Here is a 27,947-nt window from a genome sequence, read left to right on the forward strand (position 1 = left end):
TTGATTATACGGAAGTGCTCTAAAAGCCTGTTTTCTAAAGGAAAGATGCATTTTTGTCTCCCTCCCTTTCCCCTTGCTTTGGACAACCTGATTCTGAGTTGCTTTACCAGCCTATTATTGTATAATTTCTTCACATTGTCGTATTAAGTCAGTGTCACTTTTGTTATTCCGTGATATGAACTCAAAAGCAGACTGCATTGGCCAGTGAATATTTTCTCTGCCTGTTCAGTGCACATGAAAAATCTGTTGGGAACTATTCCCTGTTTGCTCAAGGCTGTGCCACATGAGTGGCTAAAAAGGATATAAAGGAGTGTTCCTGACCCAGTTCTGTCTGGGTATTTTTCAGACACTTTAATTTTTTTGGTTTTTGTTTGGTTTTTGTTTTTGTTTTTCCATTTTGAGATCTCATAAACATGTTTGCCTTTGTCTTACTCTGCATTACTGGATTCCTGACTGATGTACTATCATGTCAATGTGTCCTTCTGCAGGTTGTTAAACGTGCTATGCTGTGAGCTCAACACCCTTTTACTCTTGGAGACTCAGTATAAAGTGTCACAAGTTTTACTAACTGCTCAGGAGGAAAATGTCACAGAAACTTCGGAAGGACGAGGGTAAGAAGTGACTGATGTAAATGTTATTTTAACTATCAAACTTTTCTCCTGAGAACAAACACATGCATACCTTAGTGGCTTTAAACATACAAATACTCTCACTGAAGTTGGCTTCTAATGTGCATAAGTTTACTTACATGCAGGTTTGTCATCAATCTTAAATTATGTAAAGAGACAACACTTGTTCTTTTTCCCCACACCCACCTCAAAAGTGTAAGAAATAAAAAAGGAAATATTTTTCTCATTTTTATTTCTATTAATCTCAAGTTGTTTCTTAAAAAAAAAAGTGCAAAATTTGTGGATGTAAATATGCCTTTTAATTTTTATTTTATATTATTCTTTTACCTATATAATATATAATTAGAGTATTATTTTAACGTTCATGCAGTAAAGGCATCATCAGTACTTCGGTTTTGGTTTTTTTAATTAATTTATAATTTAGTCAACACTCCAACTTCTGTGACTTTCCATTGCTGACTTCTAAATAAAATTGCACAATGCATCCTTTCAAAAAGAAAAGTGTATTTTTGGGACAGAAGCGGACAGTCATTTAGTCACAGACATTTTGTCCTTTCTTTCAGCATGCTGAATTTTAAGAACTTTCCTCTTACTGTTTGCTGTATGGCACCAGTACAGAGTTTAAATCAAACAGTATGGGTGAAATCTCAGCAGATACAGATGATTGTTGTTTACCTTTTAAGGATGAAACCTACTATTTCCTTACTAAGGAAAAAGTTGTAAGAAACTTGGTATATAAAATCAGATTCTTGTTCCTTTTAAGAAATTTTGTACCTTGGGCTACACAGTGAATTCAGACAGCAAGTTGACTGTGTGCTAAGTTATGAATAACTCTATTTGAGACAGCAGAAATTTGGTGGTAGGCCAAATAAGGAGCAAATTGTGATGGTCCATTAACTGTCCCTGCCCTAATTACTGAGCATGTGGGCATAACAAAGCTTGCGAAGTTTTCTACTCCTTTGTGTCCAGTAATTGCTCAGATGTTTCCAGTCAGCAGTAGGTAGGGAAGTACAAAGTTAGGATAATGCTTGGAGACATCTCAAAATACTTCATGTTTCTGTTTATTTCTTTATGCCTATGTGTTTTCCAGGTTGTGTTTTAACTCCAGTATGTCTCTCAAGGTATTCGTGCTCATTAAAGTTTTCTGAATTAAACAGTTGGTAAATCAAAGTGGTTCTGATTTTTGGAGGTTTTTGGGTTTTGTTTGGTTTTTTTTTTTTCCCCCAGAGATTTTATAATTGATGGTCTATCAGTGGAGAGAAACCATGTTCTTGTACGGATAAATCTGATTGGAGGACCACAGGAAAGAATTTTGCCTTTGAGAGTACTAAATAAGGTTAGAATCTAGAGTTCAACAGTTTCTCTTTCCATAACTTCTGCCTTTGTTAATTGAACATTTTTGCTGATAATTCAGCATGTGGAAAATTATTTAACATTAAGAAATACCAGTCCACCTTTAGCTTTATGAAGGACTCCAATTTTTAAGAAGTGGTACACTGAAAAAATACATTGTTCCCACTATCTGGGGATTGGCATGTGTCTAGGACATACCATATTCAGATGAAATGTTTATATCGCTCCATTTTAATGTTACTTTTCCTACTACAGAAGTGAATGCAATTTGTCTTCTTTTTTTACTTTTATATTTCTGTGGGTTTTTTATTAGCTTTCCATTTGTTGTATCTTCCTTTTATTTGGTATTTTTTTCCATGCTTGGGCTTTCATCTGCAGTATCTAATACCTGGAACTTTCATCGATCTTCTAACAATACAGTGTTTGTTAAGCAGCTCCTTTAAATGTTCTGCTTCTCACTAGCTGTCAGTCTCATAAAGATGAAATGCAAATTACTGTCAGCACAGCAAAGACAGCTAGATCAATGTATAAAATTGGAAATAGAATTTGGAGGGGGGTTTGTTTGTTTTTATAAAAACTGCAGTTTCCTTTTTGGTTGAAAAAATAACTGTAAAATCAAAACTGTCAGTGGCATATACTGGAAAAAAATCTGGCTCAAATGCTTTTTGGATTTTGTATCCTTCAACTGTTTTTTTTTTAGTTATGGAATATCTCATTGCAAATTGTACTATCAAGCATAATTTTGGTGCATAGGCAATAATTCTGGGAACTTTACCTGTGTGTTAATCAAGCAAGTGCTATTAATTCTTCTCCTAAACTAATTTTTTTCTGGTCCTGTTTCTAGGGCAGTGATCCATATCCTTGGCCAATGTTTTCATCGTTCCCTTTGCCAAAGTGCTATCTTGCAGAAATTCCTAGGAAAGCTGAGTTCAGACAAGGTACATACAAAGCATGCAAGCAGTGCAGATGTCAAACAAGCATCTCTGTTGATTTTTTTAAATTTTTTTTTCCCTTCCTCCCTGTCCCCCATCCCCCAGATTATAATCTCCTAAGTATTTAAGGATTTTTTTATTGTTGGCTGCATTTGTAGCTAAATAAGTTGGTTTGGTTTTGCTTGTCTGGCTTTGTGCAACTGTCAATCTGCAAAGCTCTGTTTAGTAATCTAATTCTTATGCAAACTTCAAGATTAACCTTTTGGCTCATCTCAGGTGGGTGACTCATGAGATACATTTATATCATCTCTCTAGTAACTGAAGCAAGACAGTATGGTTAAGCTACAAATTTTTTGTACACTATTTCCCTGATTCAGATCCCTCTGTTTACAAAGCTTGGTGGAGTGTGAAATAGACAGCATTTAGGATAGTTGGTTTCCACATTGAACATCAATTTGGAATGTGGGCAGACTAAAGAATTCTTTGAAGAACTATCTAGGCAAAGCAGTTTAATTCATACAGAGACACTGTTTTAAGGTTTTAATTTGCGTAGACAATGCAAAAGAATCTGATGAATGGTTTATAGTAAATAAATCATTGTTTCTATTTGTTCATGTTTACTGTATCCTTGAGATGTACTTACTAGAAATTATTTGTGAATTTCCTTAGCAGATACAGATTTTCAAAAGTGATAGAAATTCTACATTAACTGTAGCATACAAAATAGTCTGTTTAAAAATGTCTAGGCGGGGGGGGGAAAGGTGATTCCCTTCTCTGACAAGAGGAAAGGCCATGTAGTTATAAAAGAAGGGAGTTTTCTGTATCTTAATTTTAGTAATACCATTCCAGGCTTCCTAAGGCAATTTTTGTAAGACAATCAAATTGGTATAAAGTGGATCCCCAGTTGTTTCAAATATGTATTCAAGGAAGCAGGTAGTATTGCTCTTAGATTGGAAAAGCATATTTTATTATATGCCACAGAATCTTTCTGTTCTCTTGTTCAGAGCAATTCTGGTGCTCATCATTAACCAGTGGAATAATGGAATAGAGATTGTAGTTGTCATTTTTGTGGATGACAGCCAGCTAGGAAAGCCTGGATAAAACTTTCTGATAAACAGTGAGTTTGCTGAAATGCAGTTTCAAACGTTTGCAAATGTTTGATGAAGTATTGAAATATTTTAATTTGAAATGGCATTTTTTATATTAACAGTAACTGAAGTAAAAGACTATATAACTGAAAAATGAACAGAACATTTAGTTTCATAGTCAAAACAAAATATTTTGTTTGCTGTTTGAAAAAAAAAAAGAACACTTTCAATGTTTTGTTTTCCTTTTTCAGTTGTCATTAAAAAAAAAAAACAAAACAAAACAAACAAAAAAGATTCTTCCACCAAACTGTGAATATCTGTTTTGTCAGACTGCAGCTTTCAGGAAGTCTAAATTATTTTGAAAGAAAGTATCAGAATAAGTAGATCAAAAATGAAATTCATAAATTGCTATTTTCAGTGCTTGGAAAAAAAGAATTCAAGAGCATGAGTAGAAGATGGGGAATATCTGAACTGTATTCTTCAGCACTACAGTATGGCAGTGATAGGAGTGCTCTTTCAGAAAAGAGGTTAAAAATGTGATTACAAGGAAGATCTGTGACTTACATTTATACAAGACAGAAGATGATATTTGTCAGCTGAAGGTGTTGAGTCCTTGGGTGGAGTACTTCTAGCATGGACATTGCAGTCTAAGGAAAATAGATACATTTGAGGGATTCTAAAGCGCAGCTACAGATTGTGACTTTGAAATGCAATACGCAAGTATAGATTGAAATGATTGGAACTGGCTGATGCTGGAAAGACAGAGGTCATGCAAGTCTCTTCGTATGTTGAAAGCAGTTATAAGGAGGGCAGACTGATTGTTTTCTATGTCCCTGTGCAGAAAAAGGAATAGTTGGCTTACTTGGCAATAAAGGTTTGTTACAACTTAATTAAAAAAAATTCTAGTAGGCTACATCTGGAAGTCATGAAATCATCATTGGAGGTTTTAAGAACAACTTCTTTGACATTGTGGATATTCAGAATTTATGTTGTGTGTTACTTACACAACTTGCCCGGAGGTTTTAAAAACAGTTCAGACAAATACTTGTTAAATTTTAATTCTGCTTCAGTGCAAGGAGATGGGACAGTTGTCTTCTGAGTGGCAAGAGTTCTGCAACCACGCAAACACCTGTACATCCTATGAGTGGGAATGCATGACTGCTTTGTTGTATCTGTCAGCAAGGGTGAAGGGCCAGCACAATGTTTCTGCGATTCCCTGAAGCTGTCTGTGTTCAGGTTTCGTGCTGTGGTGTTTCATTATGTAACCTATGCGGTATCATTCCTGTCCTCTTTTTGGGGCGTTTATATTACATGAATAATTGAGACTACTAGATTCTTAGTACTGTTAAAGAACGTAGTTGCGTTGGCTGAAAAGGCTGTAACTGTAGGTTTTATTCTGTCTGTCCTGATCTCTTACCTCCTCTCTTATTACCCAGATGACATGGACACCTGAAGAGAAGCATACCTTTTCTTTCTCCTTTGAAAATTGGTCCTGTGACAATCACATAATCGTGATGTCAGCTGTAAAAACATAACCGGAGTTGATTTTTATTTTTTTTTTTTAATATGTCTATAGAACAGATATTGGAGATGGCTGAGGGGGGAGGGAAAAAAAATTACAGGTGTGCACTCAGATATGATATTGCTGTCTCTGAACATGTTTCTCTTCTGACCCTCCCTTCAGATGGGATTGAAAGACAGATGCAATAAGAGAACCTTTGTTTCCCAGGGATGTCTCTCAACTAATGGAAGTTGCCTTTCTGAGTGCAAGCTGACATTACTCACTGAATGTTTTGGAATTAGTGTCGCTGTTGCTTGCTGAAAAGTTTATGTACTACTGAGGTCAGGGAACAGGAAGCTTCATTTCCAGAGCCCTAGACCTCCTGTAGCCTGTGACTGCATCTAGTACAATGGAAACCAGAGACAAAGCTTAAAGTAACACATGACAGGTGGTCACTGAAAAGGACTTATTCTCACTGAGTTTTCTATGAAGAAAACCCAAGAAATAGGGTTTTTTTCTTCCCTCTCTAAATTCTGTTGAAGGACAGTGGTAAGCATGCATCACTGGAACCTTTTTGGTTGTTCAGTTTAGGGGGGAAAGAGAGGAGGTTACTAATTAGCTGTAAGAAAAAGAAGGGCAGTGCTAACTCTGCAGTCTGGAAGATGTGTTTCCCAGCACCAAGGCTTGAAGGCTGCATCTTAGAGAACTTTTTGTGCTCACAGACACTGGCAACTGGATATTTTGCTTCACTAGATCGAAAATGAAGCTATCATAATTTATGCTGGTAAAATTAGTAACTACATTGGAGTAGTGGAGTAATTCCTCCATTTCACAATGACACTTTGAATGGGTAGACTCACCCCAAAAGTATATTTGTATTTGAGGAAAATCTGTGGTGCTTCACTCTTTACAAATATCTGCGCTGTTTTTGCAGATGTTAGGCATTTGCTGGTATGGTATATGTGTCTGTAGAAAAGGATATATGGAAAAATAAACTTGCCTCATTGTGTGTTAATATGCATTAATTATTTCAGCCAGTATTTAGAGTTGGAAAACTATTGGATAGCAGTATATTAATGGTTCACTTCTGTCAAAGATAATTTATAGTGAAGCTTCAAATGATTTATGCGGATCATTATTTACATGTGGAAATTAATTATGCCATTACCACCTGTTTACACTGCAGCAAGATACCCTGTTGCTTTTCTTTTGTCTTAATTGTTCAATTATTATTTCAGTAAGATAATTTAAGGAAGAAATATTAAGTGGTTTTCAAAGAGTGATAGAGTCTTTTGTTATTCAGGATACAACTATTAAAAATAATGATTTTTTTTACTTGTAATATTAGCTACACTGTAGGTTATTAAAAGTTAAACTTTTTAGAACCATATTAAACTGTAATATTCGCTCTCGTATTGGCACAGATCTGTTTTCCTTTTCTTTTCCTAGCTCTGCAGTTACAAGAGTTGATGATGAGTGTGACTGAAGAATAGTGTCCATAATTGTTGTGCAATGATACATTCACTGCTTACCATTTCCACATACATAGGCACCCCATCATTCATTAATCTTACTCTCTTCCTGGCTTGTACAGTCCAGAATTACTACCAAATATCTTAAGTGATAATGTTCTTAAAGACATTTGATTTTTTTGTCTCAGCCACTATTCTCTGAGTTCTTTGCTTTATATACTCTTAACTTGAATGGGAACATGCTGCCATGCTTCTTGTTTGGGGGTTTTTTGTTGGTTTTTTTTTTTAATTGAATTTCTTTTCAGCCATGTTTTTTGTTTTTGTTTTTGTTTTTTTATATCTGCCTAAAACTAGCAGTCTCTCTTTCTAAATTTTTTTTTAAACTTTCTCTGCCAAAGAACCAGCTATATTAGCTTTCCTGTTATCCCTTAGAACTTCACATAAATGTCTTCATCACGTGTACTTCTTTGACTTGTCCTCCTTTTTATATTTGGCTCAGGATTCATGTATAAGCCTGTTGTCTTCTGCTCTTTAAGAAGTCCACTCAATGAAAAATGAAAGAGAAGTAAGTGGACAGGTCTATCAGAAATGTACATGGGCTTTGCTAAAATATATATATCCTTACCTGGATTTGTTTTTATGTAGCAGTCAGATATAATATAGTCAGGTTATTCACTATCTCTAAATTTAGATTTTGAGTAAGATACACATGGATTTGCAGATCTTACTTTCTTATCCACAGAAAAACACTTTTATCACAAAACAAAATCAGATGAGAAACGGCTTGTGGCATTTCTGACATTTTCTAAAACATTTATGAATTTTCCTAGGTCTTAGCTGCTTTAGACATAAAAGCTAGCTGAAGAATTATTTGAAGAATTATAAAGCAGCATCTTTTAGGGAATGAGATCAGTTTAAACTTGCAGAAAGTTATGGTGTGGTGGTTCAGATCTCATACGTGCAGGTAGCTGTAGGATATTTACAGTGCAGTTCCATAGCTTCATAAACTAGTAAACGTGGTTTGGTTTTTTTTTTTTTGGTTTGGGGTTTTTTTTTTGTTGGTTTTTTTTTTGACAAGGTTACACAGAGCAACCAGTGCTAGCACAAAGGAAGGGATGGGATGGCAAAGTATAACCACATACGAGGAAGAAGGCAGGACTGCAGCAGATTAATTAAATTGACATAAGCTTCTCTTCACTCACACTGTTAGGGTTGAGCGTATTTAAAAGCTCACTATCATCAGAAGAGGAAGATCTTACTCATCCTTCCTCACTTTTTAAAAAAATTTCTATTGCTGGGGTTTTTTTGTTTGGTTGGGTTTTTTTTTTTTCTTCCTCTGTTCCCTCACCTTCTGTCCTTCAGCAGTTCTGGTGTTTCTTCCAGAAAAAAAAAAAAATTCAAGTCATTAATGTAGGATAATTAATGAACCCACTTAGTGACGTACCAGAAAAGAGAAGAAAGAAGAGCAGGACTTCTCTCTTTTGGCATCGGCATGTGTTTAGAACACCTCCAGCAACAGTGTGAAAGCCCACCCTCAGTAACAAGCAATGTGCATAGCCCAGGACTGTGTGGTAGTTGTAGTTGCAGCTGCATAGTAATACCATTGGGCAAGTTATAGTTGCCTACTAACTTGTGAAAGTGAGCTGGCATTTATTTGGTATCATGAGTTTTTTGGAAGCATTTTTCATTCAACACCCCCCCCCAAGGTTCTCTCTCTCTCCCTCTTTTTTTTTTTTCTTTTTTTTTTTGTACTGTGGTGACCTGCTGGAGAAAGTGATAGTCCATGGTTAATGACAAGCTGTTAGAGAAGCAAGTGGTTTAGCTGGAAGAAAATAAGATGTTGTAAGTTGCCACAATATGATACCAGTTACAGTATGTAATGGACGTATTAAATACATGGTTATGTCATAGTATCTTGGTTGCATGGATCTTAAGCTTGTTTCTCTGTCATTTGAGTTTTAACATTCCTGTGCACTCTCTGAGAATCCCAAGTCTTGTGTCCTCCGGGGGGCGGGGGGGGGAATCCACTGGTTAGATAAAAACAAGTTCTTGTTTTCAGTAGGTTGCTTGCCTGTCACTATTCTGATGACAGAACACGCATCTGCATTAGTTACATTTGGTACATATTTGAAGTTGTTTAAGTTCCTTTTTTATTAAATACTACCTTCCCAGAGGAACCTTAAAACAAATACAGTGGTCCGTGGTCTTTAGCAAAATTTCAGAAAAGACTGTAGTACTGTAATCTTTATTTCCTTATCCTATTGTTGGAGCATAAATTAACATTGTGAAAGGTGACATGTTTAAACAGTACAATTTTGGATGCATTGACACTGCTAGATACTAGCATGTGCGCATTTCAGCAATCACAAACCAAAGATTTAAATTTGTAAAACCTGCAAGAGAGGAAGAATATTAAAGAGACAAACTGTGCAAAGAAAAATAGGGGTCAGATCAAGAAGCCAGAAGGAGGCAGCAGAGATGGATGGGCCATGATCTTGAAATCCTGCATTCTTGAAATTATTGGGGGATTTTTTTTTCAGTAGTTTTATTTCCTTCAGAGAGATCAAAGTTTCACCCTGGTCTCTGTTTGGTAAGCTGGCTGATTAAATCTCAGCTTGTAGTCGCTGATCCTTGTCTGCCAAACTGAATTACTACAATCCTTTAGGAAGTAAAATAACTATTTAACTTGTAGAGGAATGTTGCTTTGCAGTTCTAAGATTTTCTTCAATCTTCACCGGTTATAGAAACAGCAGAAAAGGGCAGAGAAGCAACTAGAAATCCTACTGATAATACTATGAGTAAATCCTTCTTCTCATTAAGTTTTCATACTCATGTAAGCTGTTCTAAGCATCAGTGCATGTTATTTGGAAAGATACTAACTGAGAATTTAGTTATTTGAGGATAACAAAGGAATTTCAGGTTAATTAATTTGGAATAATTATTAATGATAATAATTAAGTTACTATAATAAGCTTCTTTTGAAATACTATGTATTGTATAATAAATTCCGATGACAGGGAGAGAATTTACTGATTATAAAACATTAAGGTCTTTAGATCAGGTTGGAATAAATTATATGCAATATTGTAATTCTGTTGAAAATATTCTAATAATCTCAAAAGGAATAAGAGAATTTTAAAATAGTATTTTGTTTGTGGAAACAAGTTTTATTGGAAAAGTGAAATACTATAAAGAAGTAAATGTAACAGCAAATATTCTAAATAGCCATAGGCTGCTCAAACAATTGTTGAATCCTTAATCAGAAGTCACCTTTCGTGACAGAATTCATTTCTATAGTGTCCAAAATGTAGAAAGAGAACAAAGGAGGGCTTGCAAGGTATGAAGAACCTCTATCACCTTAGTGAATAGTTAGTATTAGTGTAGGCTACAATCCTTTTGTAATGATGGGAACTGCATGGTCCCACAGCACAGGGATTGCGCACAGCTGGAGTGCATGTGCATTTACCTTATTAGAGATACCACCTTTTATTGTTCCCCTCGAGTTGACCAGAAAATATTTCATAGCAGGATCAAGTACTCTGGGAAGCACATTGCCTGAGGAGAGGCAGTCTAACTGATTGTTTCCATTTTGTAGAGGTCAGTATTTTCTGTTAGAAAACTGAATTTGATCAGTTTTATCTTACACAAAATTGCTTTATAAAATGACTTGGCATTTGAACTTGAAATTTGTTCTGCCTTCAGATAGAATTTGAATAGTCAGCCCCTCCCAATATATTAGCATTTTTTAACAAGTGTTGCATATGGGAAGAAATTATTTCTCTTTGATTTGCCAAAGCATCTGTATGCATTATTTTTACCACTACCTTGTATATATTATTCAGTGTGCTGTGTCATCATGTGTCATGGTAGCTTGCTAGTATTCATTGTTCAGCGTGAATTCCAAGATAGACATTTTGATTGTTGAAAGCCAGCTTAACATTTTCATTTATGATTACACATGGTGGTTCTACATTTGTCGCTATGGTTCCTCTGTTTTCAAACCTCTGTGAGACTCAGCTAGTTGTGAAATTTACTGCCTCAGCCTGTGATATTTTATTCTAGAAAATTGGTAGAGTATGTGTAATTTCCTCTACCTTAGTAGAAAATAGAGAGAAAAAAAACCCCTCACTCTTAGCCAAGAGAGAGAACATACTTACTGTCCTTTTGTCGTTGCATCAACGGCAATTTTAATTTTGAAGGCATGTCTCCCTATTATAAAGAGAGAATGTCTCTTTAATAACAAGGTAAGAGTAGCGGTAAGGAGCAATCTTTGAAATCCTTTCTTTGCATTTAAAAGGAATCTTTCATAAAGATCTTTTTGTAAACTGTTCCACAAATTTGTTTTATAAGGAAGCTGAACATATAATGTGAAACATTATCTGATATATTTGTGCCTTATATATAGCAATTGTACCAAAAGACTGTGTTTTAATAGTGCTTAGATAAAAAGTCAAGCATTCTGAAGTTAGAAAATGCCTGAATTAACATTGTTGCAGCCTCTGACAGTACTAACAAAGAACCTGTGGCCCTGGACTGGAGCATGTTGTGTGCACCTCAATTCTTCAGAAAACTCAATTTAAAATTCTGAGTTTCTCTAAATATTAACACAAAACTTACAAGGTGACATTTCAGCAACAGCAAAAGCATACCTTTGGTGTAACATTTTGTCCCAATTTTAAGTCCTTGTGCTAAAGTTGGGAAATGCTGGCGATTATCAGCAAAGCTATTATAAGAATTCTCATAGCATGGGCAGCCCAATGTATTTTTGCAAATTTTACTCGATAGGTATGCTTAGCAACCTGAAGGCATACACATATATGCCATAAAATCTGTCCATATTGGAAGCATCTGAAGGAAACCTGCTTATAGAAAGAAACAGAATTTTTCTATGGAACACTGTTATGTTGCATGTTTCATTTCATGTTCTACAATAGTGTTGCCACCTCACGGTTTTATTATTAAACCAATGATCTTTGGTGGAGGATCTTTGCCTGTCTTCTATTTTAGATTCTCAGAGTGGTGAAATTTCATGAAAATACCAAACTACTTTCTTTAAGTAGTAGTAATTCTTTAAAATGTCTTTCCAATTCTTACCATTTCAGGAGAGGAGTAATAACTTTAGGGCAGTTACAAAATGTGCCTCAGTAATATCTTAAATATTCAAAACCCAGCAGTAAGTAGAATGAATGTTTCTGTTCTGTGTAAAGTAGAATGTCATCAGCCTTAGGACTGCTTCTCCAGTTTAATTGTCATAGGATAAGGGGTATTTTTTTAGTCTTTTCTTCCTAAGGTATGAGGTCTGCCAAAAATACGAGAAAACAAGAGAGCTCTCAGCTGCATCTGACTTTACTGTTCTTCATTAAAATGGTTTCTAGTTTCTGAATGCATCTACTTGTTTCTGTGGTACTCTGTAGCTAATAGCTTCTTATTACTTACATAGTAAGTTGAAAAGAAAGAAAGAAAAAAAAAAAGAGCCAAGATTATCATTACAGAATAACACTCATTTTTAATTTCTTCTAGATAAAGATCTTGACAAGCTCTTATCACTCTTTAAAAATCCAGAGAAGCAAACCAGGTGGACAGAAATTTGTAGAAAACAGTTCTGCAAAGTCATGAAAGCGAGACCAGATATCATCAGCGGAACAAGTGAGTATGACTTACTGAGTTTAACAAAGCAAGCAAACAGAAGGCCACTAGTAAGCAACCGTTCTTTAAAGTTTCATTGAGGATTACATTATCTATACAAGTAGTCAATAATTTTGTGTTGATTGCAAAAACTATTCCAATGGGATTTTCCTGAGAAAACAAGGTTTGTGCCTCACATCCTATTTTTCTCTCTTTATGGCCATCATCCCTCTCTGTTGGCTGTTTCCAGTGAAATCTGACACAGAAAGAGGGCTCAAATATAAGTCTTTGTTTCAGATCTCTAAAGGGACCATTACTGAGATGCTGAGAAAATGGAAAAGAGAGCCTGAGAGAAAACAGACATTTCCCAGAGATCAGTGAATGACTTTAAGACGGGTTGGGAAATAACATTAATGGCCAATTTCAGTAAACATTTTCAGAATTAAGCCATACTAAACATCAAAGAACCCACTCATTCAGGCTTATCTTCATTTTCTTATGTATTTTCTACTTAAGAGTGCACTCATGCAGGAGCATTGGTATAGATCAGTTAAAACAACAGCCAAAACAAAAACATTGATCACTCATATGACATAAATCATAAGAAATCAGATGCAATAATTAATTTGTAATATCATATAAACTTGTGTAGCAATAAAGAAGCTAGGTGTTTTCAGAAATTACTGGCTTCCATTTCTGTAAGAATTCTGATTATGGTCAGATGGTCAGTACGTAGTCGAACTTTTTGTTTACAGATGCCAAAGGCTTCCCTTTAAATTCTTCAGGTAAACTATTAATACAACTGATAGTGAAGACAGGTGAAGTATCTTCTATATGAGATCAAAGTAACCCAGCATTTGTGTTTTACAGAGACCTGAATTTTATGATAAATTATATAGCAATATAAAGGTTATAGGGTGGTTTCAGAAGCCTTAAGGAAGTCATTTATACAGGAACTGATTTAGTATTAAAATAGTTAATAAGAAATTTGTCATTTGTATAATGTGGGTAAAATCAGTACTTATTGAATGTTTCTAAATTCTGAGCTTTTTGTTCTTATTGCTTGTTTGAAACAAGCTTGAGTCTATAGTCTTAGGTGATGGTAAACTAGTCAGAACTTTCACCTTCCGTTTGGAAGAATGTGTGTGTAGACAGAATACATATATTTTTGTATATAATGCATATATGTACTTATAATATACGTTATATCATACATGTCCACAAATACATGTATTCAGACATCTCTGTGAAACAGGTGAACAAATAGAGATTCATAACCATTCAGAAACAACTGAATGTATTTTATATGAGCTTCTGCTGGTGTAAGAAAAATAAATTGAGGCGTAGCAATTAAAAAACCCTAGATTTTTCTGGAAAACTTGTATGTTTACTTTTCTTGCATGACTCTGATCTAGTAGTTCAGTGAGGGGTTATTTTGGTGTTATATATTGTGAAGCACAAAAAATTTAGTCTTTGTAAAATCAGTTTTATTTGAATGCAGCATATTTTCTAGACTATTCTCTTCTTGGATTATATGAAAATTTTGTTGAAAATTGTTAGTCTGTCTTCCTGCATCTAAAAGGAATTATTTGTTGAAAAAACATATTTTTACAGAAAAACGGAACATACGTTTAAAGTAGATGGCTTACAAAGAAAAAGAAGTCTTTCCTTTTGTGCTTTGTAGTATCCATACACAGCCTCAAAACCTGTGTAGGTTGTTTTTCTGTAACTTTGTTGGAGGTACCACAAGCTAAAATGAGGATTAAAGAGAGTCATTAAGATTTGTTAACCCAAAGCAAAAACATTATGCTTGCTTCTGGATAACCGTTTCCAGCTGAGATGGAATCGGGAGTAAAAGTCAGCAGGAAAGTATCTGTGGAATTGTTGTTAAGCCTCACAGGGACTTCTGCAAGTGCTTTCACAAACCACACAAAAAAGTAGAGTATGAAAACAGAAACAGAATAGCATAATGACACACTAAAATAAATAAATAAAAACACCCTACAAAAGGGTAGTAATATTATAAATTCAGTCTAAGTACTGGTAATTTAAGGTGGATGCGAAGCTGTTCAAATGTTGCATATCTGCTTGGAGATATTTCAGAAGCAGCAAAATATCTGCTAGCTGTGTGGTTTGAGACAACATCATTGAAACTATTTTATGACACACAGCTGTGCTGCTCTGTATCTTTTGCAGCATGTGAAGCTCTCCCAAATTTCAGAGGACTGAGAGGCTTCCATCCAGATTCCAAGAAATCAAAACTTTCTCTTTAGTTACAGATGGAACAAACTCCAAGGATTACAGGACAAAGATGCATACTTACGTTTCATGTACTGCACCATTTCTAAAGAAGACTAACATTAACAGCAGTTGAGCCAGAACATAATCAGCAAAGATGATGTTAGATTCAATGACTGTATAGTGCAACATGTATTGATTTTTAAAATATTTTCTGATCTGGTGTCAGGATTACCAGATGCTGAATCTATAGAACCTGCCTGAACTCCATCAGAAAATTCTTGAGCAAACCATACAGTATCAATATCTCTAACTCACTCTTCTGGTGTTGATTACCATCACATTGACTTGATCAGTGTTTTTGTGCAAAATGCTATGGTATCGCATTACTTTTGGGAATGTCCATCTTCATCCCTAGATTGGTGTTTTCTCTGCTAAAGCATCACCTCGGACTGTAGCTTTTAAGTAATTTCTGTGGTCAAACGTCAAGATACAGTTTTGAATAGCCTTATTGAACTGCTAAGAGGGGATACAAACCTTCCTTAGGTTTGTATGTCTTTTAGTGTGGCAGGACTGAAAGTGTGGGATTTTCCTTGGTCATCTAAAAGCAAATCGTATGGTAGACAATCAGCTTCTACATTCTATGGTTTTAAGCACAATAAGCTAAGACAAAGGTATTCTTCCAGTCATTCCTTCTGTTAAGGTGCCACAGGTTTGTGGATGCTACGGATATAGCTGCTTGGTGTTGAGTGGCTTTGCCTATGTCTTTGGGTCACTTAGATCAGCTAGAGAACTGTGGAATAGAGCCCTCGGTCAGGTTAAGTCTTGGCCTTTTTTGGACCACTCTTTGCAATACTTGTGGCCTCCCTGAAGCATCTTTAGTACATCTAGATAAGAGCTTTCTGTGTATTGGCATTTAAGCTTTGGCAGGAATAGAAATGGGCAAATCAACTCGTCTGAGCAATAGCTTAGATTTATGTAGAAAATTATTAGTCTGTGTGTATCTAGGCTTAGTATATTGTATGTTCAAATTGTTCATGTGACTGGGAGGTATTTTTTTTGAATCAGTATCTCGGCTTGATTATTTCATCCATGCCTTTTTCAGTTGTCTCTCCCTTCTCGTCATTCAGGCATGGCGGAAGGCATTTCTTTTGTTTTCAACCCCAGCAACTCGTTTTTTTTCTGTTCCCAGTTAGTGTTGTGTGAGCAGCTGACCGCTTTCCTGTCTTGGCAGATTCAACATCCATAATCCTCTCTTCTCTTAGGAGACTTTAAACCCCAAGTAAGAGAAATTAAGGGTGTTGCAGGGATCATATAATTAACTATATGCTAACATTCTTCCCTTCATAACAAGAGATATTGAGTCCCCAAATCCTAATCATGCTCCTCAAGCTTTATGTCTGTATGTGGGTATGGATAGGGTTAATAAACTCAGCTGAAATTACTTCCTCCATGGAGTCATTCAGATTCTGCCTGTGGTCTGCTCTCATTTTTCAGTATGAACAATTTAAAAATACTGCGTTCACAAAAGAGGTTTTTAGAATAATACAAAAAAGATGTTTACCTTTTTATGTCCTTACTTGATTTTTCAAGGAGGCTTGTTTCAGAATTAGAGTGGAACAGTGGGTCTTTTATGTTACGCAGCAAGAACAATTGCAAATAAAAACTTCTTTCTTCTGTCTCCCAAACCAGTTTGGAGCAATTTCCAAAGAAATATCCCATAAGCGGTGTAAGCGCACGTGAACGTGTATGTATGTATGTGAAGATTACAACATTTGAATAAGATTTGAAAGGCTGGTTTTTCCATTAATAGGGAAGATACTTGTATATAAGATATGCAACCTTCATCTCTAATGGAAGCACTGTCAGAATTTTTATGATCTTGTTTTCTTCTTTTCAAAGAAAATGCAGGTTGTTCCTTTGCCATTTCAATGTACAATAATTTAAAGTCTCTCCCATCACCTTAGGAATTCAAAAAAGTCCTCCTTATTGTTGCCATTAAGAGTGTAATTGCCAGCTGTGTTTTTTGTAGATTTATTAAACTGAAGTATTGTTGATGGAGTTGAAATTTTCTGACACCATTCTTACAAAGAAGTCAGCTGACCAAGGTTTTCACTCTTGAATTTTTAACCTCTAGCACAAGTCAAGCAAGACTACTGTTAACTCTTAAGATTAAGGTTTTTTTCTTTTAAACCCCTCTGAAGCATCTGTGCACTGGTATAGAATATGATACAGTAACACTAGTTACATTAGAGGATCTAAAAAAATTTTATGCTTTTTGCAGTTTTTGACCTTTTTGGCTTAAACCTTTAAGAGTAGGAATTAGATAACCTCTCATGGTGGTTACATACTAAAACAGTTTTAATCACATGAATTTTTTAAATCAGTGTTCTTATGCAGTTTAGAGGCCATTTTGATTACCTTCCTTTTGTACATTAGTTCCTCAAGGAAAAAAACCCATCCTGCAGGAATTCAGGTGTTTTATGAGCATACTGCAATCATTTAGGGAATTTTAAAACTCTCTCATTTATTTTGTATATGATTACACGCTCCTAAATTAAAATTTTGTGGATTAAATTTGCATGAGGTAATTGCCAGTCTCTCAAAAACTTCAATGTTAATACAGCCAAGCTACCATAATTTAAGAAAATCAACATTTTCACTGAGTTGGTAGGCCACAGCCCTAATCTCTATCTCTGAATATAACCTCTGCATGAGAATGTGGGCTTTTACAGTACTGACTGTACTATGCAATGAACTTTCCTAAATTTCTTTTGTCTACTTTTCCCGTTAAATGAAAATCACTGAGCCAATTTCCACCTTTATAAAGATTTTCAGGGAGTGTTCAAATGGCAGCTAAATGGTTTAGTATTAAAAGACAAAAATTAAAATAACTACTTGTCATTTCACATGGACTTTCTTTTGGAAGAGACAATGTCCTGTGAAAACCCTCTATTTATGTGTTAACCACATTTGTTTTGATAAATTCTTATGTGTGTCTTCCTGTCTCAAAGTTGATTAAACGCTTTTCAAAGACCCTGATAGGCACTTAGATAAGTATTTTCAAATGGTGAAAATCAGTTTAGTGCTTGAGTTTCAAAAAATTGCTTAGCAGTTGAGCTGTCACTTCTCCCATTAACTCAAGCACGGAACTGAAATACTCGACTGCTAGGTCAAGCGTGTGGATGCCTTCCAACAAAAAGGGAAGAAATGTACAATGTTCTGACTTGGTTTTAATTTTTCTGAACTATGTGGTATTTTAGTCTTTTTAACATAGTTCCTGTTTGTTATTATAGTATGGCATATTTCAGTAATCACAATACTAATAGTCATACAGTAAACATCTAGCTAGTTACAAATTTTAAGTTTAATTTCTGCTTTTTGCAATCTACAGCTCCAGGTATAGACACCTTTTCTCATTTTACACAAATATTTGTTATATTCTTTGTGGACCAAATTCCACTAAGCATATTAGTGAAGATTAGTGAGGTTGTTTATTCTGTTTATTCTCACAAAACGAATAAACTGTTACTCTTCTATAAAATAAATTGCTTTTTGCTAGCCCCATGTGGTTTATTAACCATGATTAAAAATAGCTATATTATATTTAAATAGCAGTTTCTTGTCTCCATAAAAATGCATAAGAATATAAATTACATATGTAATTTTTTTTGTTTGGATTTAGTAGTCCTTTGCAATGCAAAATTAATTTTCTTACTGTTGGAGTTGGCTCCTCTAACTGTAAATCTGTGTTTAGCTGTTGCAGTGAAACTTCTTTTCTCCTTTGCCCTACCCATCAACATAGTATTACCAGAACTCAACCTTTTAAAAACTTTTTCTGGACTCACTCAGTGTAAATTAATTTCTGTAAATGTTTTAGACAACTAATCGAGAAAAAAAAAAATCATGATTTAATACCAGTATGTTAGCTTAAAATGGTTGGAAGAAGAGTTACTTGTCTTTATGATATCTTTTTCTTCATTTTTTTTCTGGCATAAGAAGCATCAGACTGTGAGTGGAGGTTCTATCATCTTCCTCTTCCTCCTCATGCACAAAAGAGCTTGCACTGCAATCTCCTGTGTTAGTTTTTCTGTCAGTAAGGCTAGTTCAAGAGTTCTCTAGCTTTCCCTATTGCCACCTCCACCACAGATTGTTACGCTTTCTGCTGATACAGCTGCTCCTACAGCTATCCACTAAAATGGTTAAGTGGAATTAGTCGGTGTAAAACCAGCAAAACCACATGTAGGTGCATGGAGTAAATGTGCAGGAGTGGGTGACTAGGGGCTGAAGCTTCAGTGCAATTAAATTGAGCTGCTGCCAAGGAAATGGTAACGTGCCGGCTGAAAACAGGAAATCCCACGGGGAGCAGCACTCGTTACTCTCCACATACACTTCCTTGCTATGCATTGCTGTGAAAAGAATGTTATATCACTATTCTATAAATTCTATTTATCATTCCAACAGCAGCTGTTTTGGGATAGTATTTACGTACAAAACATGTTTGTTGTTGCTCTCTTAAATTCTTAATGTGGCCCATCTCAATATGGGCTTCCTCCATGCAGTATGTGTAAAGGCTTCCTTGTATCCTTTGTTTAAATCTGTAAGGTGGTAGCGTGCTCAGTTGCAGTAGTCTCAAACTTGCAGAATTGAGGAATCAGCAACAGTTTTTGCTAATGATTTGTCACTGAGAGTTCTCACTAACTTCCTGGCTCACATGCTGTTAAGGTGGGAGATATGATTTCCTACCTAGTGACCAGATGTCAACATTTGACTGACTTAATGCAATATCTGCAGACTCAAAGTTCCATGGCAAGAACTGAATAAGAACATTATGGTCATCACAGAATATGGACTTTCCCAAAGGAAATGCTCCTAGTCATAAAATACAGAATCTTCCAAAGGAGATGCTCCTATTGCTTAATTTTAAGTGAATAATTTTTATCTTGTGATGGCATAGGTGGTTTTATATCGTGTTTTAAAACAGCCCTTAAAACTTCATTTACTTTTGTTAGCATCATTTTGGGGTGGTGTGGGGTTTTTGTTGTGTGGGGGTTGTTTTGGTTTTTTTTCTTTCCTGTCTACATACACAGACAAATATGGTAAGATACTGTAGTTTAATTATAGTTAATTTTCATTTCATATTGAAACTGTGTAACAAATTCTGAAGTAATCCTTAGAGGATATAAATGGGATTCTCTTTCCGTTTACACTGAATATATTCTCAGTAAAGCCATTAAAATTTAATTTAATTTGGAACGGTGTTAGGAATGCAAAAACTCAATGCATGCTTTGAATTGTTCCCCCATAAAAACATGAATAAACATGCAGGAATTCAAATAGCTTTAGTTTCTCACATATTGTCATTTTGTTAGGTAATGTAGTTCCACATTTTGTTCATTGCCTCTAATGTTTTAATGTTTTAACTTCTTGCAGTTTTGGCAGAATTAATTGAAAAGTTCGTGTCACATCTTTCTGAAAGCCGATCAGATTGTTATTTCAGCACAGGAAACTATGAAGGTCAGTTTCCTAATAACTTATTGCCGTGCAGCCTCTTCATATTTAAATTGCTTTCCTTTTAAATGTATCTGTAGTGTTTTGGGTGTTGTTTAATATGTTATTTAACAATTCAGAAATTCATTACTCAGCTGGTGGGAAGTACCTCACTTTGGAGCAAAAGATGATGTGCTTGAGTAAACAGTACAGATATAATTATTAGTGATGGGCTTTCATATTTCTGTATATGTAATGGAAAGATGGAGATGCAGATCAGGTGAGGGTATGATTCAAAGTATTTGTTGACACTTATTACAGAACGACTTGCAAACCTGGTGGCATAAACATTTAAGATGGTGTAAGCAATCTGCCTCACTCTTTGAAAGCCCCATAATATATAATCAACCCAAAGGTATGCAATTTATATTGCATTAAAGGATATGTATTAAAGAACTGCTGTTGTTGGCAGAGTAATCTGAGTGTTAGTTTTGTACAGATGTTGTGCTTAGAGCCAAGAATAAAGGATGAATGATAAAGTTAATTTATTCTGCGTGTAAAGTAATACATTTTAATATTTTGAAGCACATACAAAATCAGAAGATTTAGAAGCATTGTTAATACCTGCCAGAAAATGCACTTTCCTTCTTTACTGTCTGTCCAGGACTTTCCTCTGAGGTTGTAGTTCAGTCATTTAGAGTACTTATTCTGCCACTAACTCTGGAGAACCAAGCCTGCTTTGGGGAGAGTTTGTTATTTATACTGATATTTTATTCTCACATCCATAGGATGCAAATATAGTGTCCTTGGAGACTTCGCAGACTTGCCTTTGAAGTTTCAAAGTATAAAACCCCTTTAGTAATTTAGCGGATCTCTTTCTTTTAAGTAGTGGCCTTTACCTTCTGAAAGCTTGCTAACAGAATACTCTAATTTTATTTGAGAATCTCTCTCTTTGCATAATGAAGAGAGTTGCTGAAGTGACAGTTCTTTCTGTCACTATTTTATTTTTCCTTAAAAGATCCTTAAAGAGTTTTTTTTGTTGTCCTGCATTAGTTTGTAATTTACTTTTCAACTTCTCTGGAGGCATAATGAGCAACAAAAATCTTTTCATGGACTCATAATACTTGCTATTTACATATTTCTGACACTTCCCAATTCAAATGATGATTTTGATGGTTCCTTTAAAAGCCCACGTAATATCTTCATGATGTAAATTATTTATTTTGAAACCTAGACTGCCCCTCTTTACATCTCTCTTTTTAAGTCACAGTTCAAAGTATCACGTATTCTCCAGTGATACAGAAGGCCTGGGTGTATTTTTTGTTCTGTCTTGGGGAATGCCTATGTTGCATTTCTTTGGAGAACAGTATAGCCCGCAGACCTAACTGTTCAAGGTTATCTTAGTGTTTCCTGTTTTTCTAAACAGGAAAACCTGCTTGGTTTGAATAAGGCAAAAACTAACTAGAGGAGGAACAGAAGTCTAACTGTGCAACCTCCAAGTGGATGCCTTGCCCAGCAAAGACAGCATCCTGCTTTTTCTTAATCATAACAGCTAAGTGCTTCCATCCAGTGTGGAAGAACTCTAACAAAGGGAAGCAGTAGTCCATACTCTGTTCGCTCAGATGTCGAGTACCTTAGTTTCAATCCACTCTTCTCAACCTTTTGGTCAAAGCTAGGATTTAAAACATGTTCAGGAAGGTTGAACTTGGATCTTCCACTTCACTGATGTGCGATTTCACCATGAACCATTGGTTAGGTGGAGGTGGCAACAACACTACATTATTTATCTAAAATGTAATGCCAACTCTGAAGAAACACCAGGTTTGAAAATCCTGTGACAATTGTATACATTAATTTTTTAGAATGGAAAATCCCAAAGAATAGGTACACAAACAAAACAAAGATAACATAATAAAAGCCTCAGTTCTTGATTTTTTTTGACCTTGACAGATTTTTCTTTCCATGATAAAATAACCCAGTCTGCATTATACTCCTTTTTGTATTTTCTGAATATTTTTTTCATTCGGTCTTATACAGGCACTATTGGACATTAATTCTGGATAAATTTGCCTGTTCAATTCTCAAATAAAAGTTCCAAAATTGAAGGGTTGGCTGATAAGCAATTTTCATTTACAAATGCTTTTGATATTCCATATGCTTTAATGAAGACAAGCTTGGAAATGGGAGAGTGAGAAGCCTTCTTAAGGATAGTCAGTAGTCTGGTGGTAAGAAACTTAGGTGAAATGTAGGCAAAGGGCTGGTGTTGTCTTAAGTGCTTTCTTTCCTTGCCAGCAACACTGTGATCACAGACGCTTTTTGTGAAGTTCTCCAGTCCAGTAAAGAGTGTTGCTCAGGCAAACAGCATGTTTCATCAAGGGTTTCTTAAGTTTTATAGGAAAATAGTTACTAAAATTTCATAGCACCTTTTTCAGACAGGTGTAGCAATGAGTGTTGTCCAGGGAAACTAGTTTAGACCAATAAATTCATGCTGATTGACAGGAAAGTGAAACAAAGATCTGGCTCTAAAATTGAATATATGATCATACTCCTCTGTGGAACAGTAAAAGGGCTTGATTGTAAGAATCAGTTGTATAGCTAAATTAACACTCATTTCAGGTTCTTTTTTACATCACAAAACAATACAGCATGGCATTCCTATGAAGACAGGGAATGCGCTTTGAGAACCCAAGTCTGTATTATGCTTCCTATGTTTGTACAGAAGGGACAAACAAAACATGCTCAAATCTTTAGACCTTACTTGCTTAAAATTAGGTTTCTCACTGATTGAATCAGATTTGTATACATTTCCTGGGTTTTCTGCTGATGTGTATGAAGGGTTGGAATTTCTCCAAGGAGAGCAATTAATTATTGAATGCCATGGTATTTCACAGTATCTCTTCCATATATGTATGTGTAAGCACTGTCTAAGCTAAATCCTAAAACTGCTGTTACAGTAGAGACATTTTTCTGAATTAGGTAAAGCTAATGAGTTGTTAGAAGGTAAACTATATTCCAGATGCATCCTTCCAGCTGCACATCTAAGTAAGCCAAACATGCACTTGGCAATTGTGTGTGTCCACCATTCTCTTGAATAAATTTGGGTCTGAGGAACTGAAAAACCAGTTTCTAATAGTTGTTTCATTTTAATGAAGAGAAGCCACAATTTTCATGAAAGTGGATTCAGTACAATGCATAGATATTCAGTGTTTATCATGTCTCTTGAAATGAGAAATTGATTGTCTTAAAAAATGACAGCTTTCTAAACCCATCGGTAGTTGTAATTAGAATAACACAGTCATCCATCTGCTGTGGAATCCCTCAGGATTTCAGTCTATTATAAAATTTGCAAATATGGAAAAATCAAATTAGTTTGGGTTGTTATCATTTTCGAGATGAGAGAAGGAAAGATATCTGATAAACAACTATGCAGTTGCAGTGTTTAATTATAAACGGTAACACAAATCTTACTTGAAGTTTACTTTCTGCTAGCAGCAATGATACTGCTGTGATGTGGATTCAGATGAGTGAAATAACAAACAATATGTATGTTAAATGTTAATGAGCTCTGGCTATCCCCTTTCCCAGAATTAATACTTACTAGGTTGCTTTTCTTTTTCTTTCTTCTTAAAAAAACAAACAAACAAACAAAAACCCAAACCAAAACAGAAACCATTGAAAACGAAATCATTGATGTCTAGCTGTAATAGGCGATAGGATGGCAAGAAACTGAAATTTGCTATAGTGGTAAAATAAGTATGATGCACTGGGGATATGAAGTTGCTAAAATAGCCACTTGCTCTTCCTGTTAGCAAATTCCAGTTCATTGCAACATAAATGCTTTGCAGAAATGTATTAGTTTTCTCAAGGTTCCAACAAACCCATTTCTCAAAGAATTCCACTTGCAGAGTCATCTAATATGTTGGTGTCTGGACTTCTTAATTGATCTCCACCCTGTGTTGCAGACTGCCTAAGCTTGGAAATGCTACAACCCTTCAGGATCAACTGGTTTTTTTCGTAGCTCTGGTTGTGCAGATGACTTTGCATTTGAGTTCTCTATTTCCACTGGACTTTGTCTCTGAAACAGCTCTGCCATGTACTGCCAACGGGACAGAACCTCAGGGATTTTGGGTCTTGGCCGTAAAACTCAAAAGTCACGGTGTGCTCCCTCTCTAGATGAGGCTTAGTTCTCTGACTGAACAAAATCTCATAGGAACTTTCTACTGTTTAATGAGCTCTTAATCTTCTAAGGGTCAGGTGGGTTGGGTAATGAACTGAGAAATTTTAGAAACACCAATGGGAAGTTATCAGTATAGAGCTGATCAGAAGGAGTAGCAAATGAGAAGTACAGGACTACAACCCCAAATTGGGCTGAAAGGGAAGGAGAAAGAAGGGCATTCTTCCCTTCTTCCTGCATCATTTGGTGAATGGAATTCTTTAAAGATGGCTGCCCACTCTAAAGATGCTGTTAGCAAAAAGCATTTTGCCCTTTGCCAGTTCATATGTAACTGGACTGAAAAAGTGGTTCATTCTTGATGATGATGCCGCCAAAAATAGCCTGAGTTTTTGTGATGACCAATACATAAAGAAGAAGTTCTAGATATGAATATTTTGATCTTGTATTGTTATGACAAGCGTACTAACGACATAACAGATACTTTCAATAGTCAAGGTGGAATTGCACATGAGATTATCTAGCTCTGATTAGAAGCCAACAACATTCTCCAGCAGTTATTCTTGGATCTCATTTACATTGTCTCCATTCACAGTTCAAATCCAACAATAATAATAATTTTCTTTGAAATAGGATTTTTTTTATAGACAATTCTAACAATGAATATGAGATTCAGACTGTCAGAAGTGCTCTAGATGACTAGCCTGGTGGAGGAGATGACACCATCAAAAATGGTAGCAAAATGGCAGAAGAGAATATAGTGGGAAACGTATGACTTCTGCCCCAAGTCCAAGTAATGTTTTAAAATGGAAAACTTTCATAAGGATATCAGAAGGAGAGAGGATAGGTAGTGACAAAATATAAAAGTTCCATACTGACTGCTTGGGCACTTGCCTACTGACAGTTAGGTACCTGTTGAAGAGTAAGTAAAAAACCCTGCTTTTTTGGTAAAAATAAAAGTTGCGAGTTCCACAATTTCAGTTTATATGGGCAAAGCCAAGGACTAGAGATCTGATAGCGAATGTAACTACGTACTTTAAAGCTTTTTGAAGCATCTGCAGGAATTATGCAGGTAGCTCTGGCCATCATGGGATTTTCAGGTGTTTGCAGTATTGTTACTTGCGTGGTTCCTTTGAATCAAAAGTATTTTCCATCCATACAAAGAAAACTAATCTTTCTTACCATCACTGAAGTTAAAATTTAACATTTTGCAAAGATTATTTATATAGCCATAAAAACATGTGGCCTGGGCACTGGGAAGTGAAAAAGCTAAATAAATAATGTGAGCAACAGCTTTAGTAATTTTCTTCACTTAACACAAAAGGGAAGCCAGTAGTTTCTTTGGGGTAACAGCCATTAAACAGGGAAATAAATTAATTATTACCTAAAGACCATACAAGTTGATGAAATATGCTGTAAAGCTGTTTCAGCTTGGCATCCTGTCATTTCAGCATAAATGCAATGTAGCCCATTTTCTGACTTAAACACATAAAAGCTTCTTTGTGGTAAGAGGGGAAAATGAATAAGAAAGCAATCTTTCATATGAGTTGTAAAGTCAATTGAAGTCTAGTCTGATCAGAAAGAATACTACTGGACTGTGCGTGCCAGTTAATTTACTCTAAAGTGTCTCCAGCTATAGATTGAGTTTAATAATAATACGTAATTGCCTTTGCAAATCATGCCTTATGGGACTGTGCTTTTGCATGAATGCTACAAAACATTTTGAGAAGTACTGCCCATTGAGATGCTTGAAGTGGGCATGATCAGAGTTAGTACGAATGATCAGTCATGACCCAGAGGCAAGGAAACACTAAGAGTGCTTAAAGAGCTGCTCCCTGTCTTCCCTTCATCCTGTTCTTCCCATTCCCCCTAATTGCTTTTGAGATTTACGATTGCTCAGAGTTTTGCAGGAAGACCTGGAAGATAAAAACCACAGAGGACAATCAGCCCATCTTTTCTTATTGACACAAGATGAAAACCTTCTAATTCCTCCCCATCACTAGGTTTTGTTCTGCAATAAATAAATAAGGAAAGAGCATAAATAATAAATAAGGAAAGAGCTTGTTTGTAAGCCAAAGTTAATCCTCACCTCTCCCTAGGATCCCCTGATTTGCGTCTGGAACTATCCAGGATGCACAGGATTGCTTCTCTTTAAAGATGAAGACTAGACAGACAATGGCAGTGAAGCATGCCTTACCTAGGAATCCCAGATTTAGGCTAACTGAACCAGGTGGGACAAGTTGCTCAGTGAGCCCTCTTTGCCACCTTTGCCCTGCTCCCGACCCTCACTGCTTCCCCACTCAAGCAGCAGAGTCCTAATTCTCTCTTTTTGGTTCTTTGTGGAACACTGAAAAAGAAATACTTCTTTCTTGTAGAAAAAGATAATATTCTACAATTTTTCACGTGTAGTGTACTTTGTTGTTGTTGTTTAAAGTTATCACTGATAATTAATAGTTTACAGTCCTTGGTGTTTCAAAGGAAGCATTTTCTCTTTTGAATGAACAAGATTGTGTTAAATAGTGGATTTAAAAAAAAAGATTTGAGAGCAGGCATACCAATGTTTCTTATGATTAGCTTATCTGAAGTGTGTATGTTAGACTGTTAATATGAACAGCAGTTGCATGGCTAAAAAAAGTATATCATCTATACTTAAAAATGGTCCATACTTACTGCTGTGGGGTTTTTAATGCATTTTACAATGAGATGAGAGATAAAGTCAACTTTCTATTATGGGGTTTTTTTTAATTGTAAATCAGCTTCTAGAGAATTCTGATATCCTTCAAGTCTCTAGTTTAATTTTGGCTTAATTTCTATTTTACAGTGTTTCACATTTTTAAAGAAAGAAGTGTAAAATACCTGTTCAACATCATAGAATTTTTTGGTTTATTAGATAAATGAAAAGCAAGCTGCCAAAGCATGTTGCTCATTCCATTTAATAATAGCCACAGTGCTCTATCATGTTGTTATCTAATTCACAGTTCAGAGAGGTGTTCTGTCCTTTGTTTGAGGATAAACAGCATTCTTATTTAGAAAATTGATCTGTCGATGCCTTTTGTTATGAAACCCATTGTGTTTCAAGACAGTTATATCAGGTGTATTGATGAATATCTGTCAAATGAGTTTTGCAGAAAATTAAATTCAGTGTATTAAATCAGAGGTATAAGCATCATTACAATAGTACAATCACAACATACTCCTGCAAGCTTACTAGTCAACTTTTTGTCCATGGATTGCAATATGCAATATGAGATATTGAAATATATTCCACTTAATAACAATTTTCTAAGCTTAATAGAACATTTATGGTTTCTAGGTCCAGTTTTTAATCAGTGGGAAGTTGTCCTTTGTGTATTCTTAATTACTTTATAGTTTTCTAAGGCCTAGTCTTCTCAGTGTATTAAATGGTAAACAAAATGGAAAATCAAAACTTTTGACCCAGGACAAAGAA

The 27,947-nt window shown here is 35.4% G+C and overlaps 1 protein-coding gene across 1 annotated transcript in view; it reads left to right on the top strand.

Moving 5' to 3' along the window:
• TBC1D32 (TBC1 domain family, member 32) overlaps nt 1-27,947 on the top strand; it is an 85,876-nt gene that overhangs the window by 46,664 nt on the left and 11,265 nt on the right. Inside the window, exons 23-26 of the mRNA XM_010585847.1 lie at nt 1,857-1,965; nt 2,827-2,920; nt 12,496-12,621; nt 20,272-20,355. Of these exons, the coding sequence (XP_010584149.1) occupies nt 1,857-1,965; nt 2,827-2,920; nt 12,496-12,621; nt 20,272-20,355 (413 nt within the window). The remainder of the gene's footprint in view (nt 1-1,856; nt 1,966-2,826; nt 2,921-12,495; nt 12,622-20,271; nt 20,356-27,947) is intronic.

Source organism: Haliaeetus leucocephalus, unplaced genomic scaffold (genome assembly GCF_000737465.1).
Source record: "Haliaeetus leucocephalus isolate CR32 unplaced genomic scaffold, Haliaeetus_leucocephalus-4.0 Scaffold130, whole genome shotgun sequence".
NCBI classification, from domain to species: Eukaryota; Metazoa; Chordata; class Aves; order Accipitriformes; family Accipitridae; genus Haliaeetus; species Haliaeetus leucocephalus.